The sequence below is a fragment of the Myxocyprinus asiaticus genome, chromosome 43, assembly GCF_019703515.2.
Source record: "Myxocyprinus asiaticus isolate MX2 ecotype Aquarium Trade chromosome 43, UBuf_Myxa_2, whole genome shotgun sequence".
Lineage (NCBI taxonomy): Eukaryota > Metazoa > Chordata > Actinopteri > Cypriniformes > Catostomidae > Myxocyprinus > Myxocyprinus asiaticus.
The window spans coordinates 10,210,925-10,229,639 of NC_059386.1; the positions used below are offsets into that span (position 1 = coordinate 10,210,925).

At 42.1% G+C, this 18,715-nt stretch overlaps 1 protein-coding gene across 2 annotated transcripts in view; it reads right to left on the minus strand.

Annotated features, from left to right (window-relative positions):
* LOC127433447 (SH2 domain-containing protein 3C-like) overlaps positions 1-18,715 on the minus strand; it is a 107,180-nt gene that overhangs the window by 85,214 nt on the left and 3,251 nt on the right. For both annotated transcript variants that reach the window (XM_051685360.1, XM_051685361.1), the window contains exon 2: positions 17,278-18,022. In XM_051685360.1, coding sequence (XP_051541320.1) covers positions 17,278-18,022 — 745 coding nt within the window. The remainder of the gene's footprint in view (positions 1-17,277; positions 18,023-18,715) is intronic.

Here is an 18,715-nt window from a genome sequence, read left to right on the forward strand (position 1 = left end):
GTTCTGACCTATTCCAAACAGTGTTCAAAACTCACACAGAGCTGAATAAAATGTCACAATCTAATGTCAAAGTTTTTAAATGCGTTAATCGTGTAAAAAAAAAATAAATAAATAAAAATCACATGCATAAACATATTCATTTCGTCAGCTTTATTTTTAAATAAATGTCAGGTCAGGTTGTCAGAATTATATAAAGGTTAGTTGTCACATTTTTTAAATGTTGAAATTTTAAACAATGTATTAATTACAATTTGTGTTGGCCAAAACACTGGTTTGATTATTTTTATGTTACTTTTTCTATTCTTGCTGTTTCAAGAATTGTTTGGTGTTTCATTATTGTTTTACTTCATTATATATATATATTTTATTAATTTAGATATAATTTCATATTTCAAACAAAGGTGTGCTTTTCAAATCAGAGCTTGTTTACATGGACACCAGAAAGCCGTTTACTGCGCTCCCTTTACACAGATTACGCTGTCTGCGAAGGGCACCTGTTACGATTCTCTGTTGTTTGCCCTGTGTTTTGCCTCTGTCATCTGTTTCCCCCTGGACTACACTTCCCATGATTCCCTGCCCTGATCGCTACCAGCTGTTCCCTATCTGTCACTCACTCGACGTTGTGTCGATGTAGTGACACTAGGGGTCACTCTTGGGAGCCCCAAACACCTCTGCTTTTTTGAAAAAGGCCAATGAGAATTGGCGAGTGGAATTTGCATGCCACTCCCCCGGACATACGGGTATAAAAGGAGCTGGTATGCAACCACTCATTCAGATTTTCTCTTTGGAGCCGAGCGGTTGTATTCAGTGCACTGAATTCAATTTCCTCAAAAGACGCACATCAAAACTGCTGGATTTACGGCGCATTTCAGCGGCCTCTCCCCCTCTGCACCCGTGGAGTGCAGAGAACGCCCCTGGGTGCTTCAGCAGAGCGAAAATAAGAGAGTATATTCTAAAAGAGTATATTTTCATTCACAAAAAGAGCGGCACACACGGAACGTCTTTTTAAAGATGACTTTCCGTTTGTGTGTTATTCTTGGTTGCGGTCATTATCTCTCCTTGCTTTCTTATCTTTCATAAGAAAGCAAGCCACCCCAGCGGCTCCCCGCACCGGTCCTTCTACCTACGGGTTTGAGGCCCCGTCGGTTAGCACTGGGGGAGATTTGGGGACATCAATGGGACCACCTCCGCCGGGTATCCCCCCACAGACCTCCCATTTCGTCTCATGGCGAGATTGACTTCTCGTTCGGAGCTCGGGAAGATGATGAGTTATTGAGCACAGCATCGGAGAGCGGGCTCGTCCAGTCTGACGCAGAGGCTTCGGCTGGGCTTCCTCCTTTGGGAATGGTCGCCCAGTCTCAGGCTGATGTGGAAATGACGGACATGCTTTCCCAGGCAGATCGCTACACTTCTGTGCAATGGTGCGATAGAGCCTGTCCCTCCAGCCGAGATTAAGAAAGGGTTCTACAGCCCTTACTTCATCATACTGAAGAAAAGCGGTGGGTTGCGAACAATCCTGGACCTGTGAGTACTGAACCGGGCTTTGCACAGACTCCTGTCCAAGATGCTGATGCAAAAACACATTCTAGCGAGCGTCCGGCATCAAGATTGGTTCACGGCGGTAGATCTGAAGGACGCGTACTTCCACATCTCGGTCTTACCTTGACACAGATCCTTCCTACGGTTTGCCTTCGAAGGCCAGGTGTATCAGTACAAGGTCCTCCCCTTCGGACTGTCCTTGTGCCCTCGCGTCTTCGTGAAGGTCGCAGAGGCAACCCTTGCTCCTTGGAAGTGGGCATCCGCATCCTCAACTATCTTCGACGACTGGCTAATCCTAGCTCACTCTTGAGAGTTGCTGTGCGCACACAGGGACCTCGTGCTCCGGCACCTCAGCCGACTGGGGCTTCGGGTCAACTGGGAAAAGAGCAAGCTCTCCCCGGTTCAGAGCGTCTCTTTTCTTGGTTTGGAGTTGGACTCAGTCTCGATGACAGCGCGCCTCACGAACGAGCATGTCACAACTCACCCGCCGTCTCCTACTCTCATCCCGGGCGACCTCAACACCTCAGCAGATGCACTGTCACATCAGGTTACCCTCAGGGGAGAGTGGAGACTCCACCCTCAGGTGTTCCAGCTGATTTGGAGTCGATTTGGTCGAGCACAGGTAGACCTGTTTGCTTCCCGGGAATCCTCCCTTTGCCCGCTTTGGTACGCCCTGACTGAGGCACCCCTCGGTATAGATGCACGGGCACACAGCTGGCCCCCTGGACTATGCAAATACATGTTTTCCCAATGAGCCTACTTGCACAGACCCTGTGCAAGGTCAGGGAGGATGAGGAGCAGATCATCCTAGCAGCACCCTACTGGCCCACCCAGATGTGGTTCTCGGATCTCATGCTCCTCGCAACAGCCCCCCCCTGCCGAATTCCCCTGAGGAAGGACCTTCTTTCTCAGGGATGAGGCACCATCTGGCACCCGCGACCAGACCTCTGGAATCTTCACGTCTGGCCCTTGGATGGGACGTGGAAGACCTAAGTGACCTACCACCTGCGGTGGTAGACACGATCACTCAGGCTAGGGCTCCCTCTACAAGGCGCCTGAATGCCTTGAAGTGGCGTCTGTTCGCTAAGTGGTGTTCTTCCCGATGCGAAGACCCCCAGAGATGCGCAGTTGGATCGGTGCTTTCCTTCCTGCAGGAGAGGCTGGATGGGCGGTTGTCCCCCTCCACCCTGAAGGTGTATGTAGCCGCTATTTCGGCTCATCACGATGCAGTAGATTGTAAGTACTTGGGGAAGCACGACTTGATCATCAGTTTCCTGAGAGGCGCTAGGAGGTTGAATCCCTCCAGACCGCGCCTCATCCCCTCGTGGGACCTCTCTGTAGTCCTTCGGGGTCTACAGGGAGCTCCCTTTGAGCCCTTGGAGTCAGCTGAGCTTAAGGCACTCTCTTTGAAGACTGCCCTCCTGACTGCGCTCACTTCCATCAAAAGGGTAGGGGACCTGCAGGCGTTCTCTGTCAGTGAATCATGCCTGGAGTTTGGTCTAGGTTACTCTCACATGATCCTGAGACCCCTACCGGGCTTTGTGCCCAAGGTTCCCACGAACCCTTTTAGGGATTAGGTGGTGAACCTGCGAGCGCTGCCCCAGGGGAAGGCAGACCCAGCCTTGGCATTGCTGTGTCTGGTGCAAGCTCTACGCATCTATTTGGATCATACGCAGAGCTTTATAAGCTCTGAGCAGCTCTTTGTCTGCTTTGGTGGACAGCGGAAAGGAAGCGCTGTCTCCAAACAGAGGATTGCCCACTGGGTCATTGACGCCATCACAATGGCATATCAGGCTCAGGAAGTGCCACCCCCTGCAGGGTTATGAGTCCACTCTACCAGGAGTGTGGCGGCCTCCTGGGCCCTGGCCAGTGGCGCCTCTTTGGCAGACATCTGCAGAGCAGCGGGCTGGGGAACACCCAACACCTTTGCAAGGTTCTACAATCTCCAGTTTGAGCCGGTCTCGTCCCGTGTATTGGCAGGCATGAGCAGGTAAGTTCCGGGAAGCTGGACGGGTGTACCGTTTGCGCATAGCACCTTTCCCCTCCCTTGAGGTGAAGATGTGTGCTCTTGACTCCCAGTCGTGTTCACAGACTGTGATCCCTGGATGACTTTCCTCCTCAGCCCTCTGGCAGTTGATTTTGACAGCCTAGTATGTGCGATAATGAGACCCTGTACTGAGGTAGATGCTCCATATGTGCTGGTTCCCCGAAGGTGACCCCATGTGATATCTTCCACAAAATCGTTTCCCTGTCGGTAAACTGCATCTTCCTTGGGGTGTGGTCTCCACGGTGTCTTCCCCTTGGGAGGGACACCCCCCGACGCAGACACTTATGGCTCCCAGTTGGTTAACAAATTCCACTCTTTTTGGGGAGAAAAGAGAGGAAAAGAGGCCTCGGCTGGGCTAGACTGTCCCTATCGTTGGGCAGTCGACTTGTTCCTCAAGGATAGTTCGATGCACATAAGAGCATTGGGGGAGGTTACGTGATGGCCTGGTGTGCTGGCTATGACGCACACAGCTCGTCTGCCCATCGTACACCGCCAGTTCATGTAATACAGTTCAGATTGTTGTGGCGTTTTTTATAGGGACCACTAGTGTCACTACATCGACACAACGTCGAGTGAGTGACAGATAGAGAACGTCATGGTTACTTTCGTAACCTCCCTTCCCTGATGGAGGGAATGAGACATTGTGTCCCTCTTGCCACAACGCTGAACTACCCGCTGAAATGGCCGAGACCTGGTCTCGGCTCCTCAGCACAAAACCTGAATGAGTGGTTGCATACCAGCTCCTTTTATACCCATATGTCTGGGGGAGTGGCATGCAAATTCCACTCGCCAATTCTCATTGGCCTTTTTTATAAAAAGCAGAGGTGTTTGGGGCTCCCAAGATTGACCCCCAGTGTCACTACATTGACACAACGTCTCGTTCCCTCCATCAAGTAACAGAGGTTACGAAAGTAACCATGACGTTCCCTATTGTTTTCACCTGTGTGTCATTTACCTAATTATCCCACATGTATATAATGCCCTGTTTTCTGTTCACCTTTGTCAGTTGTTAATGTTTCTCCCCAGTTCATGCTCCAGTTTCAGTCCTGTTTGTTTTCGTTTGTCTACATACACGTTCTTACACCAATTATGCTTAATGAGCCGAAAACGTGTGATCATGTAAACACATTAAACGACCTTTATCAGTGTTTGGTCATAAACCGCTTAAGAATAAACCGATTATTCGGGGCCTGGGTAGCTCAGCAAGTAAAGACGCTGACTACCACACCTGGAGTCGCAAGTTTGAATCCAGGGCGTGCTGTGTGACTCCAGTCAGGCTTCCTAAGCAACCAATTGGCCCAGATGCTAGGGTGGGTAGAGTCACACTATAATGTGTGGTTCTTGCTCTTGGTGGGGCGCTTGGTGAGTTGTGTGTGGATGCCTTGTAGAATAGCGTGAAGCCTCCACATGCGCTAATGGTAATGCACTCAACAAGCCACATGATAAGATGCACAGATTAAAGGTCTCAGACTCGGAGGCAACTGAGATTTGTCCTCTGCCACCCGGATTGAGGCAAGTCACTACACCACCACAAGGACCTAGAGTGCATTGGAAATTGGGCATTCCAAATTGGGGAGAAAAATGGGGAAAAAAAAACAAAAAATAAATAAATAAAAAAGAATAAACCGATTGACACAGGGAGATTTTTGCCCATTACCCTGATTTTATGTTCCATGTAAACACCATTACGAGCGTTCTTACTGGCTTATCGAATGTACGCACATGTTGTGCAATTGCCTTTTCATGGTTTGACATCAAAAGCTGAGAATGATTATTTAAAATATCTTCTCTTGCTTTTTTAAATAAGATGATTTTTGGGAGTTATCAGCGTATTGGTGTGCATGTAAACAGACACACTGTAAATAACCATCAGGTTCCTATTATCAAAAGAGTGTCAAATTAACTGTATCTTTTTTTTCTCTCTGGTCAGTAAAGGTGGAAATGTCCAATGGCTTTATTGTAGTCAAGACTTCAAGGTATTTCTTTACAAAGAAATTGACTTTCAAAAATAAACCTACCCTGAGAAATGGAGTAAAAATAGTACAAATAGCCCTGGTTTCCCCTATAATTTATATAAAAAATGTTTTGGGTGAAAAATATTTCAAAGTTTTTAACCTCCAGACAATTTATATGTAATGAGAGAAAAAAAGTCCCTCAGTGTGGGAGGAGTTTTTAACAAGGAAGTTAAAAAAGGAGGCCAAGAAACAGCATTGAGCGTGGGAAGAGTCTCAGACAAGCACAAGCGTGTGGAAGCCACTGCCAAACACTGAAAAGACATGCTATAAATGCCCTCAGCACTTCAGTTTGAGTCAATCAAAGTGAAACAATGGAGTACACGTTGGAAAGTTTCAGCTTAGAAACTGAGCAGCATTGTCAAGACCAACATATCTCTCTCAATTGCTTCTGTTAGTTTGTGTAATCTCAGACTGATACGATGTTCAGTGGAGTGCTTTGTGGGGGACATGACACCTGCTGCAGGGCTCCCTGTTCTTCTATTCTAATATTTTCTATTTTCAAAAGTAATGTTTGGGAGTCTAAGATGAAACACTAAGATGAAGAGTGTAAACCCCCTATTAAATTCATTCATGCCATCCATTAAATAGATGGCCTTTAGAGCACAATGAGTTTTTAATTGATAATTATTCATTAATTGGATTAAAAAGACTTTAAGATTCTGCATTTAAAAAGCAAAGGCAGAAAGAGTACTTTATAATGGAGATCAGAGTATGTCAAGAGGATTGGTAAACAAGCATTAAAGAAATAATGGTTATTCAGAGATAATAAAATATACAGAACGGGGACGCAGTGTCCTCAGACAGTGAATACAAAAGCAGGAAGACTTTAACACTGTGGTTTCCTTAAAATATTTATCTTGCATCCTTCACCGCATCCTCCTTCAGTCTCATTTGCAGATCATGTTTGCAATAAACAGTCTTTCATCATCAGTCTTTTGTAATAAGCTCTGACCAAGTGCAATCTAATTGTTATGGCATCTGTACACAATCACTTGTGGCTTATGTCAATGGCATTACTCCAAAATAACCAAAATGATTTTTTTAATTCACTCTATTTAGATCACTTTACCTCTTTAACACCCTCACCACAGTCTGTTTTCCTCTCACTCACTTACTCACACAAACACACAGTGACACTCAACTGAAACTGACTTTGGGCAGCCCACATTAATCAGAGACTGTGACGACATGTTTCATATTGACATCCCTTACAAATATTCACCATGGTAATTGACCATATACTATATACCACTCACTTTTTCTACAATAACACTGTGTTAACTCGGCATTAGCCTCAACAGACACCTAAAAAAGAAATTAAACAAATTTACTGAAAGTTTGAAGACATCCTTTAATTTATCGTGAATGATGATAATTATGATGGTAAAATAGTGCCTAAATGATTTGTGAAAGCGTAAATCAAATTGTAAGTGTAAATATAAATTGCATGCGTACAGAACGTTTTGTAAAGGTGTAAATCAAGTTGCAAGCGTAAGAAAAAATATTAGCAATACTTTAATGCTTTGCATAAGTTTAAATCATGTGTTGTGAATCTGTAATTTTGTATTAACACAAAGTAAATTTGGTGTGTATTCTTCTGACTTGTATTCTTTTTCGCGCTTACATTTTTGGCACTGTTTTTGCACCTAAACATGCCCAAAAACACTGCAAACATGCAATCATTGATATGCAAGCAAAGAAAGGGTATCATGAACAGCAAAACGGATTGACTGTGTAGAATCAGTCTGTATGTGTAAAATAAACTATTGCAAACGTGTAAATGACTTGTGTTTGTGGCAAAAATAATTTCCAGAAAAAATCAGATATACACCGTTCCGTCTTCCTATTGTTGCGATTACACTTTTGGCACAAATTTCTCACTGAAACGAGTTCTGCAAGCGTAAGGGGGAAGGCGGGTCTACCTGCTTCTAGTAACCAATCAAATGAGGTTTTCCTTGACCAGTTTACTCTGACCTGATTGGTTTAATAACGTGACAGACTGCTTCTTCTTCATATGGCTCAGTGTCATTTCTCTGGGTATCTCTCCTCTCTTAAATATTAAACTGAAATATTAATACTTACACGATGCAATTATATTCAATTATCATTGGCAAGGCATTTTGGTGAATAGATGGAATTAGCTGGTATCACAGAACTCATGCTAGAAAACAAATTAAAAAAGTAAGTCATATAAAAAAACTGTGAACAGGTAGATAGATAGATAGATAGATAGATAGATAGATAGATAGATAGATAGATAAACTCAGCAAAAAAAGAAACATCCTCTCACTTTCAACTGCTTTTATTTTCAGCAAACTTAACATGTGTAAATATTTGTATGAACATAAAAAGATTCAACAACTAAGACATAAACTGAACAAGTTTCACAGACATGTGACCAACGGAAATGGAATAATGTGTCCCTGAACAAAGGTCAGTATCTGGTGTGGCCACCAGCTGCATTAAGTACTGCAGTGCATCTCCTCCTCATGGACTGCACCAGATTTGCCAGTTCTTGCTGTGAGATGTTACCCCACTCTTCCACCAAGGCACTTGCAAGTTCCCACATTTCTGGGGGGAATGGACCTAGCCCTCAACATCTGATCCAACATGTCCCAGATATGCTCAATGGGATTGAGATCTAAGCACTTCGCTGGCCATGGCAGAACACTGGCATTCCTGTCTTGCAGGAAATCATGCACAGAATGAGCAGTATGGCTGGTGGCATTGTCATGATGGAGGGTCATCATGATGAGCCTGCAGGAAGGGTACCACATGAGGGAGGAGGATGTCTTCCCTGTAACGCACAGCGTTTAGATTGCCTGCAATGACAACAAGCTCAGTCCAATGATGCTGTGACACTGCCCCAGACCATGAAGGACCCTCCACCTCCAAATTGATCCCACTCCAGAGTACAGGCCTCGGTGTAACGCTCATTCCTTTGATGATAAACGCGAATCCGACCATCATCCCTGGTGAGACAAAACCGCAACTCGTCAGTGAAGAGCACTTTTTTGCCAGTCCTGGCTGGTCTAGCAAAGGTGGGTTTGTGCCCATAGGCGACATTGTTGCCGGTGATGTCTGGTAAGGACCTGCCTTACAACAGGCCCACAAGCCCTCAGTCCAGCCTCTCTCAGCCTATTGTGGACAGTCTGAGCACTGATGGAGGGATTGTGCATTCCTGGTGTAACTCGGGCAGTTGTTGTTGCCATCCTCTACCTGTCCCGCAGGTGTGCTGTTCAGATGTGCCGATCCTGTGTAGGTGTTGTTACACGTGGTCTGCCACTGCGAGGATGATCAGCTGTCCTTCCTGTCTCCCTGTAGTGCTGTCTTAGGTGTCTCACAGTACGGACATTGCAATTTATTGCCCTGGCCACATCTGCAGCCCTCATGCCTCCATGCAGCATGCCTGAGGCACGTTCACACAGATGAGCAGGGACCCTGGGCATCTTTCTTTTTGGTGTTTTTAGTAGAAAGGTCTCTTTAGTGTCCTAAGTTTTTATAACTGTGACCTTAATTGCCTACTGTCTGTAAGCTGTTAGTGTCTTAATAACCGTTCCACAGGTGCATGTTCATTAATTGTTTATGGTTCATTGAACGAGCATGGAAAACATTGTTTAAACCCTTTACAATAAAGGTCTGTAAAGTTATTTGGATTTAAAAAAAATTATCTTTAAAATACAGTGTCCTGAAAAAGGGACATTTCTTTTTTTGGTGAGTTTAGATAGATAGTTTACTTATATCATTTTGTTTTTTAGAATGAGTTCAATGATACCAGCAAGATCCATCCATCCATCTATCCATCCATCCATTTACCATGCCAATGATAATCAAAAGTAATTAAAATATAATTAAAATAATAAACAGCAACAAGAAATATTTGAACACCAGACTGAGATTTATATCAATAAATGGTGTCAGCTCAACTTTACACTCGCAATAAAAGAATCTGTATGTATTAATATACAACAGTTAGTTCTGGTCCTTGAATCAGATTGTATGAGAGACGTTCCATGAGTACTGATGGTCTCACACCATCAGCACTCGGACGCTTCACTGTGTGTATCACTCCGCTTGTTTTCGTGCCATTCTAAACTGAAGTGTAAGAGCAGTGCAAATGTGTTAAGAGCTATATGTGACTCTTTACATTTAAGATTGTGACATTACATATTTTAGCCAGCAGGTGGAGCAAAAGATAATTTTTGTGTGTAATATGAGCCAGTTGGTGATGTGAAGTGAGTCAGCATCAGTCAGTGTTATTATTCATCAGCACTACGTGATCGCTCGTATTACTATTACACTTCTAAAGCTTGGAAATAGCTTTAAACGGCTTTAAACTAACAACTTCAGCATTAAGGCTCATCACAGCTGAGAGACACAACAGACTGATTAATTACACAAACTCAGGGCGCATACCTCTTACCGGAGTTTCCACTTTGGAGAGGACATCCTGTTCCAAATGGCAGAGGAGACTGCGGTTTCTATAGTGAAAGACTCCTGCACACCAGCTACCGTGAAATAGGGAGGAATACCCCCACTTATATGGCTATTTTTTCACTGAGAAAATAGGATGAATTTCACCAAAATTACATTATCTTCAGAAAGCTGACTAACAGACTACAGCATCATCAACAGGTGATCACACATGCTCCACATCTCTCTCTCTATCTCTCTCTCTCTCACACACACACACACACACATACACACACACATCCCTGTTTCTCCAATAACATGTTAGAAACAGCCCAAGCCATGATACTAGTAGTTCTAAAATTATGTTTTTATTTTTTTATTTACTTGTTCATTGAACTGTTTTATATAAGCAATATCACACTCACAATCGTGCTGTATGGCCTGATGGTGCCGCGAATGGCTGCCTTGGTGTGGAGCGCTCCTATTGTTTTGTTGTTTTTGTTTGTTTGTCCTGTGTTTAGTAATCTTTTTCCAGTCAGTTTTACCAGAGACGAACTGCTGAACATTCTACAGCATATACCAGACAATCTTTTCCCGGTTTTCGAATATTCAGACGTTTTGCTGGACATTTTATTTGGAGGCACAACTCTGCTGTTCAAGAGACGCAGGCGAGGGAGACGAGCTGGTGCACTGGTCAAACTCCGTCGGCATGGATTTCGAACAGCACTGCCGAGTATTCACTTAGCGAATCTCCGCTCTCTTTCTAACAAAATGGACGAACTACATCTCCTCACCTGCAGAAACAAGGACTTTTCAACCTCTGCTGCCTTGTGCTTCACAGAAACCTGGCTGAGTGAAGCCATTCCGGACAGCACGTTACATCTGCCGGGCTTTCAGCTGTTCAGAGCGGATCGCATCTCGGAGTTAACGGGGAAAACGAGAGGCGGGTGAACATGCTTTTACATCAATGAAAGTTGGTGTACAGTTGTAACAACATTAAAGAGGATGTGCTGTCCTAATTTGGAAGCACTCTTTATTAACTGTAAGCATTTCTTCTCACCGCGGGAGATTTCCTCGTTTATTCTGGTGTGTGTATATCGAAAAACAAGTTTTCAGCTAATGACCCTGCATCAGTGTGGAGTGGCATGAAACAACTTACAAATTACAGGACTCCTACCCCCAACCCTGTAGGGAACCAACAACTGGCTGACGACCTGAATGTGTTCTACTGCAGATTTGAAAGGCCCAATCTCACACCCCACACCCACTCTGACCTTCAATTCACACAAACACCAACACCTCCTGCAACCCCCCTCCTCCCCCTCCTGCTACTCAACCTGCACTTAAGATCTGTGAAGATGATGTGAGCAGCGTCTTTCAGAAACAAAAGACGAGGAAAGCTTCAGGCCCAGATGGCGTCTCACCAGCGTGTATTTGATCCTGTGCTAACCAGCTGGCCCCCATCTTCACACAGACCTTCAATAGATCACTGGAGCAGTGTGAAGTCCCATGCTGCTTCAAACACTCAATCATTATTCCTGTCCCAAAGAAACCAAAAATCAGAGGACTTAATGACTGTCGCCCTGACGTCTGTGGTCATGAAATCACTTGAGAGACTGGTGTTGGTCCACCTGAGGAACATCACTGGACCCTTTCTAGATCCCCTTCAATTTGCTTATCGAGCAAACAGGTCTGTGGATGATGCAGTCAACATAGGATTGCATCATATCCTGCAACATCTGGACAGACCAGGGACATATGCAAGGATTCTTTTTGTGGACTTCAGTTCAGCTTTCAACACCATCATCCCAGCTATACTCCAGAATAAATTACACCAACTCTCTGTTCCCATGTCCATCTGTCAGTGGATTACCAGCTTTCTGACAGACAGGCAGCAGCTTGTGAGACAGGGGAAACTCACTTCTAGCACCTGTACAATCAGCACTGGTGCCCCCCAGGGATGTGTGCTCTCCCCACTACTCTTCTCCCTCTAAACCAATGACTGCATCGCCAAGGACCCCTCTGTCAAGCTCCTGAAGTTTGCAGATGACACCACTGTCATCGGCCTCATCCGAGATGACGATGAGTCTGCATACAGAAGGGAGGTTTAGCAGCTGGCTGTCTGGTGCAGTCAAAACAACCTTGAGCTGAACACGCTCAAAACGGTGGAGATCATTGTGGACTTTAGGAGGAACACCCCAACACTGACCCCCCTCATCATTCTAAACAGCACTGTGGCAGCAGCGGAGTCATTCAGGTTCCTGGGCACTACCATCTCACAGGACCTGAAGTGGGAGACCCACATTGACTCCATTGTGAAAAAGGCCCAGCAGAGGTTGTACTTCCTTCACCAGCTGAGGAAATTCAACCTGCCACAGGTGCCTCTGATACAGTTTTACTCAGCAGTCATTGAGTCTGTCCTCTGCACTTCAATAACTGTCTGGTTTGGTTCAGCTAAGAAATCAGACATCAGAAGACTACAAAGGACAGTTCGGACTGCTGAGAGGATTATTGGTTGCCCCCTGCCCCCCCTTCAAGAACTTTACACTTCCAGAGTGAGGAAAAAGGCTGGAAAAATCACTCTGGACCGCACTCACCCTGCCCACTACCTTTTTGGACTTTTGCCTTCTGGCCGACGCTTCAGAGCTCTAAGCACCAGAACCATCAGGCACAGGAACAGTTTTTTCCCTCAGGCTATCCATCTCATGAACAGTTAAATTGCCCCATTGAGAAATAACTATGTGCAATACACAGTTTAGTCTTTTTTATATTTATACAACACATCCAACCTCTTCTGCCATTTCATTCCTCTGAAAAAAAAACATTTGCACTGTACATAACAGATTTGTATTTGCACTGTACATAACAGATAACAGATTGTATTAGATTTGCACTACCTATGTGTATGTGTGTATGTATGTATGTGTGTGTCTGTATGTATGTGTGTGTATAATTCATTTTTATTTTTTATTATTAGCAATGTCTTGCTGCTGTTTTTGTATTGCTTTTGTATTGTTGTACACTGGAAGCTCCTGTAACCAAGACAAATTCCTTGTATGTGTAAGCATACTTGGCAATAAAGCTGATTCTGATTCTGATGTATGGCCATATCGCACTCTTGCTCGTGTGATATTGCCTAAATATTTCAATATTTCAGAGGAAAGATACCCAGAGAAACGACGCTGAGTCATATGAAGAAGAAACTGTCTGTCACGTTGTTAAACTAATCAGGTCAGAGTAAACTGGTCAAGGAAAACCTCATTTGATTGGTTACTAGAAGCAGGTAGACCCGCCTTCACCCTTACACTTGCAAAACTCTAAAAAAAAAAAAAAAAAAAAAAAAGTGCCAAAAGTGTAATCACAACAAAAGGAAGACGGAACAGTGTATATTGGATTATTTCTGGAAATGATTTATGCCAAATACACAAGTCATTTACACGTTTGCAGTAGTTTATTTTACACATGACTGATTCTATGCGGTCAATCCGTTTTGCTGTTCATGATACCCTTTCTTTGCTTGTATATCGCTGATTGCATGTTTGCAATGTTTTTGGCCGTGTTTAGGTGAAAAAAACAGTGCTAAAAGTGTAAGTGCGAAAAAAAGGAAGTCAGAAGAATACACACCAAATTTACTTTATATTAATATGAAATTACAGATTCACAGCACATGATTAAACTTATGCAAAGCATTAAAGTATTGCTAATATTTTTTTCTTACACTTGCAACTTGATTTACACCTTTACAAATCTTACTCTGCGCATGCAAATCATTTAGGCACTATTTTACCTTCATAGATAATAAACTCACCTCAGACTCGTTTGCAACTTCATGATCCAGCAACACATGGGACCAACAAAAGATTTGCTGTTGTTGAAGAATGTCCACAGATGAAATTGCGCTCTTATAAAAAGTCTCAATTACTAGTTACGCGTTTAAACCTGAAAATGTAATTTCCTAATACAGGCTACGCTTTATGTTCCTGTTGGAAAGCTGATAGAAGTGAATAGCAACTATCCTCTGAATCCATGTTGCTCTCTGCTGCCTACTAATGTGGACAGCTAAATCTATGAGGTCACTAAAGTAACTCGACAATGTGTAAGGTCATGTAAACGCTTGAGTCCAAAAATTGTGAACCTTTTGATTTTATTTGGTAAATTTAATATACATAAAATCAAAATAAGTAAATCTAAACCATGTTTTAATGTTTTTATAACTGATTTATTTTTGTTTATGGAGTCTCTTAAATGTATTAATAATATAAAATCTAAATGTACTATTTCATTTAGCTACAGAATTTTCAAAGTGAATGTTTTGAGGCCTTATTTTGTTATTTTAAGGAACATATATGCAGAAGTTATGGTTATCTCTGAACAGTTCAGATTCTAAGCTTTCAAATGATTCCTCATATGCCTGACTTACAGTGTGTATAGGGCAGAGTTTCTGTTAAGAAATGTTGGTGCCTGCCAACGTGTCTGGGAATGACAAAGTATTTAAACCAATTTTAATTGATTAAAAATAAAATACTATACTGTGATATCATTATGGTAATAAAATTACTCACACGTGATGTAAGATTTTGGTCATATCGCCTACTCCTTATGTCATTTAATTTCTCACCTTGGCTAATTTCTTTGACTCTTTATTTTTTATTATATTTCTCAGATTTTTCATAGCATAAAAAAAATGGTAATTACTGGCTGGTGGAAACCCTGGTATATGGAGACTTTAACGTTTTAAGCGTAAACTTTTTCATGATATAGAGACCCCCTTTGGACCCGCTTGTTTAAGTTTTGATGTCAAAACCAAAGAAATCCCTGTTGATTTTAAATATGTGAACGTGGTTTTCATATGCTTTCATTTTTTAAAATGCTTTTTGATAGTTATCAGGGTACCGTTGTGCATGTAAACACTCAAATGGGCCCATACTATACCCTGATAGCACACATACATCACCCAGATGTCTATTTGATTTGTGTGTTTACATCTGGAAGATGTATTTTTGTAAAGGTTTTTTGCTCATCTGCAATATGTCTATAAGACATATGTCAATAGTTATGTCTCAGATATCAATAAGACATTCAACAGATGTCTTTAAGATGTTAATGATTTAGAATGTTTGTAAATCTGACAATTTTAAGATCTTTAACTGATTTTAAATAGATTGTGATGCTTTCCAGATGAAAAGATCTAAAACAGACAAATTGGGACAAATTTTATAACGCCGCCTGGTAAAGGTTCCCATGCTCTTCTGGAAGCAGAAGACCTTGTAAAATCATTTCCAAAATAGCTCCCTTCATATTTTGATGCACTCATCTTTTTTTATTTGAAATCTTTGCTGATTTTGATCAAGTAAAATTAACAATAATGTTTATATTGTTACTGATATTTCAAAATGAGTATTTATTGAATTCAAGCAACATGTGCTTAAAATTTCAATCTTTTATAGAAAAATAGGTTTAAACAGGTTTAAAAATATAATTTTCTGACTTTTATTTATTATGTTAGGCTTTATATGTTGAACAAAAACGTTTATTATACTATTCATTGCTATAATTGCATGTTTGCCCTACATTACAAAAAATACCTTAGCTTAGGTGGTTGAGAAAAAGACAATATTAATATTTTACTTTGTGTGGTTCAAAATAACTGATTAAAATAGATATGTAAAGTTGGTTGAGACAAACTATAATGTTGGTCTGACAAAACCTTGTCTGAAAGTATAAAATAGTTTTAAATGCTTGAAGTTAGAAATTGTTACAGGTTTAACAGTAAGAAAGAAAGAAAGAAAGAAAGAAAGAAGAGAGCATCTTAAAGCAGATTAAAAGGCTTGTGTGTAAGTTTTGACAGCTGAAGTTTGAAATTACAAACATTCCAAAACAGACTCGTAGCTCATTTAAATATTCTGTCAATGTAATGTAGTCTAGGGGATTTTTGGACACTTTAAAATGGCTTAAATGATGCCTTAGCAGGGCTTTTTGATGGAAGAATAATAATGGTAGCCAAGCTGTAGGGTTGTTCCAAACAGAATTTCCCAAAATATGACCAAATGACCATTATTTTTTGAGCCCCACATCTTTCAGCCCTTCAAAGTTCTCACAATGGAACAAGTCTTTGAAGGAAAGAGGGTGTAGGGATGATCACTTCTGAACGGAACACACCCCATCATTCAGATGAGTTACAAAAGATGTGGTAGCGCGAGCCAGAACTGCCTGAACTCTTTGCCAAGTTTCTCTTGAGCAGATACTGTAGGAGCCTACTGTATTTGTTAAATTCATAAATATTTAAAGTGTTTGATGAAGTTAAAAAAATTAATAATTTATTATGGCCCCTTTAAATATATGCATTTTTTACGCATAATCTGTAGTATTTATATTGAGTTTACATTGTATTTAACAAACGTTAAAATGGGGGGCCTAGGTAGCTCAGTGGTAAAGACACTGGCTACCACCTAGAGTTCGCTAGTCTGAATCCCAGGGCATGCTGAGTGACTCCAGCCGGGTCTCCTAAGCAACCAAATTGGCCCAGTTGCTAGGGAGGGTACAGTCACACAGCGTAACCTCCTCATGATCACTATAATGTGGTTCGCTCTCGGTGGGGCGTGTGGTGAGTTGTGGGTGGATGGCGTGAAGCCTCCACACGCACTATATCTCCACGGTAATGCGCTCAACAAGCCACGTGGTAAGATGCACGGGTTGACGGTCTCAGACGTGGAGGCAGCTGAGATTCGTCCTCCGTCACCCGGATTGAGGCAAGTCACTACGCCACCATGAGGACTTAGAGCACATTGGGAATTGGGCATTCCAAATTATGAGGAAAAAACAAACAAAACATTAACAAACGTTAAAATGGTACTTTCTCTTTAAGAACAGTGGCTGTTCAGTGAATGTGTTTCGGTTGAGTGGTTTCTGTACCACATCCGTGCTGTGTGTTTGAATTAATCTTGCTGTAAATAACAGATCTCAACTTTAAAAGGGGGGGAGGGGGTGTTGTTCGCCTACAAACTGATGTCACGGCTGAACAGCTCTCATAGTTTCTAGGTTCTTTAAGTTATCAATACATAGATGTTTTTCTAAAGAATTAGAGAACAAAAAGGAAAAGATCTTTGAGTAACTTAAAAAAAAATGTCTCATTGCATTTCCTGTTTCACTCGAAAATACATCAGATTACACAAATAAAATCTGTTGCAAATGGTGTTTCATGGGAATAAAACAAAGATCAGCCATTTTTCAAAGAATGAGTCAAGAAATTGATCTGATTCCTACCTGTTGGGTTCCTTCTCTTTTTTGTCTTGTTTACAGCCTGATCCCATATTAGCCTCTGGCTCTTTCTTCTGCTCTACGTGACTGACAATCTTCTGAGGCAAATTAATCAAGTTACTGTCCAAATGGAGCTCCTCTGAACATTTCATGGAGGTGTCTCCTTTGAGTCTCTTCATAGGCAGCACTGGCTGAAACTTTAACTCTTTGGTCAGACTTAGTTCTGGTGGCAAAACATCTGAAGGTTGTAGACACAGAGCTGCCTGATCAACATGCTGTATAGACTCAAGTACCGGGTCCTTATCTGCAGTTCCTTGCTCTGTTGAGCATCCATCCAGAGTTGGTGGAAGAGGAAGATCACGATTCTGAATGTTTCTTGTATCTCTTGTCTGCATAGCTGGTTTGTCCTCTATGATGGGCTTCTCCAGGGCTTCCAAGCCCTTCCCAGAAAGCACACTTAGAAGGGGTGAATCAACTACATAGTCCTGTGAAGGTCTTAAGCTCAGGCTCCGACCCAGGTTGGTCTTGTCTTTGGACTTGCTCTTCTTCGAACCTCTGTCTTTTTTCTGGTGACGTGGCATGGTGCCCATGTGGGTGTACATTTCACTGGAACTGGCATAGCTCGGGCTCCATGGATGCATCCCCATGTCGTCAGTTGACACCTCTTTAACTGACAGCGGATCAGGTCCTTCATCCTTTTGGGCATCTGACTTTCGTCGCAGGTTGGTGAGACTACCAAACCACTTGAAATCTGAGAAATAAGAAAACATTTTGTATGTAACTCAGCACAGTTTTGTATCTAAACCCCTTAATGGCCAATAAATAGCTTATATAGTGATAACTGTGTACCCAATGGGGCTAAATATGCATTCTTGGGTTTCTGTCATTCCAAGAGTTCCTTTAACATGAGAGTGCAACATGCAGTCTTTAAGTAAATATATGAGTCCTGACCTTGTCTGGGGGGAAAATGAATTGGTCCCTTACGTCCCTAAAAACACTGATTAACGGGGGAGGAAATTTAGATAAAAATAATGCTATATCATATATGAAATGTTTCCAGTATGATCTGCAGTGTCAGGGCCTGAATTTTGTCATTGCCAATTTTGGAATGTCTATCTATACATCTTAATAGTTATAGCTCCAGTCTAAACCCTTCTGTTTTGACTCTAGTCAAGTTGTCTGGTTTTATGGTCCAGATTGCTCCTGAGAATATTCAGTCATGGACTTAGTCACATTGAAATAGCACATGGGACATTTCTGGGTATTCTGTTTTAGAGACAGTAGAAAAATACAGCTTTTTTTTTTTTTTTTTTTTTTTTTTGCACTTTCCTGAACATTTGATTATATTAATACATAAAATGATAACAAAGGTACTAAATGTTCACAATCCTTAAAATTTGGTTACATCCATTTTAATTATGACATCCTTTTAAACACGAAACAT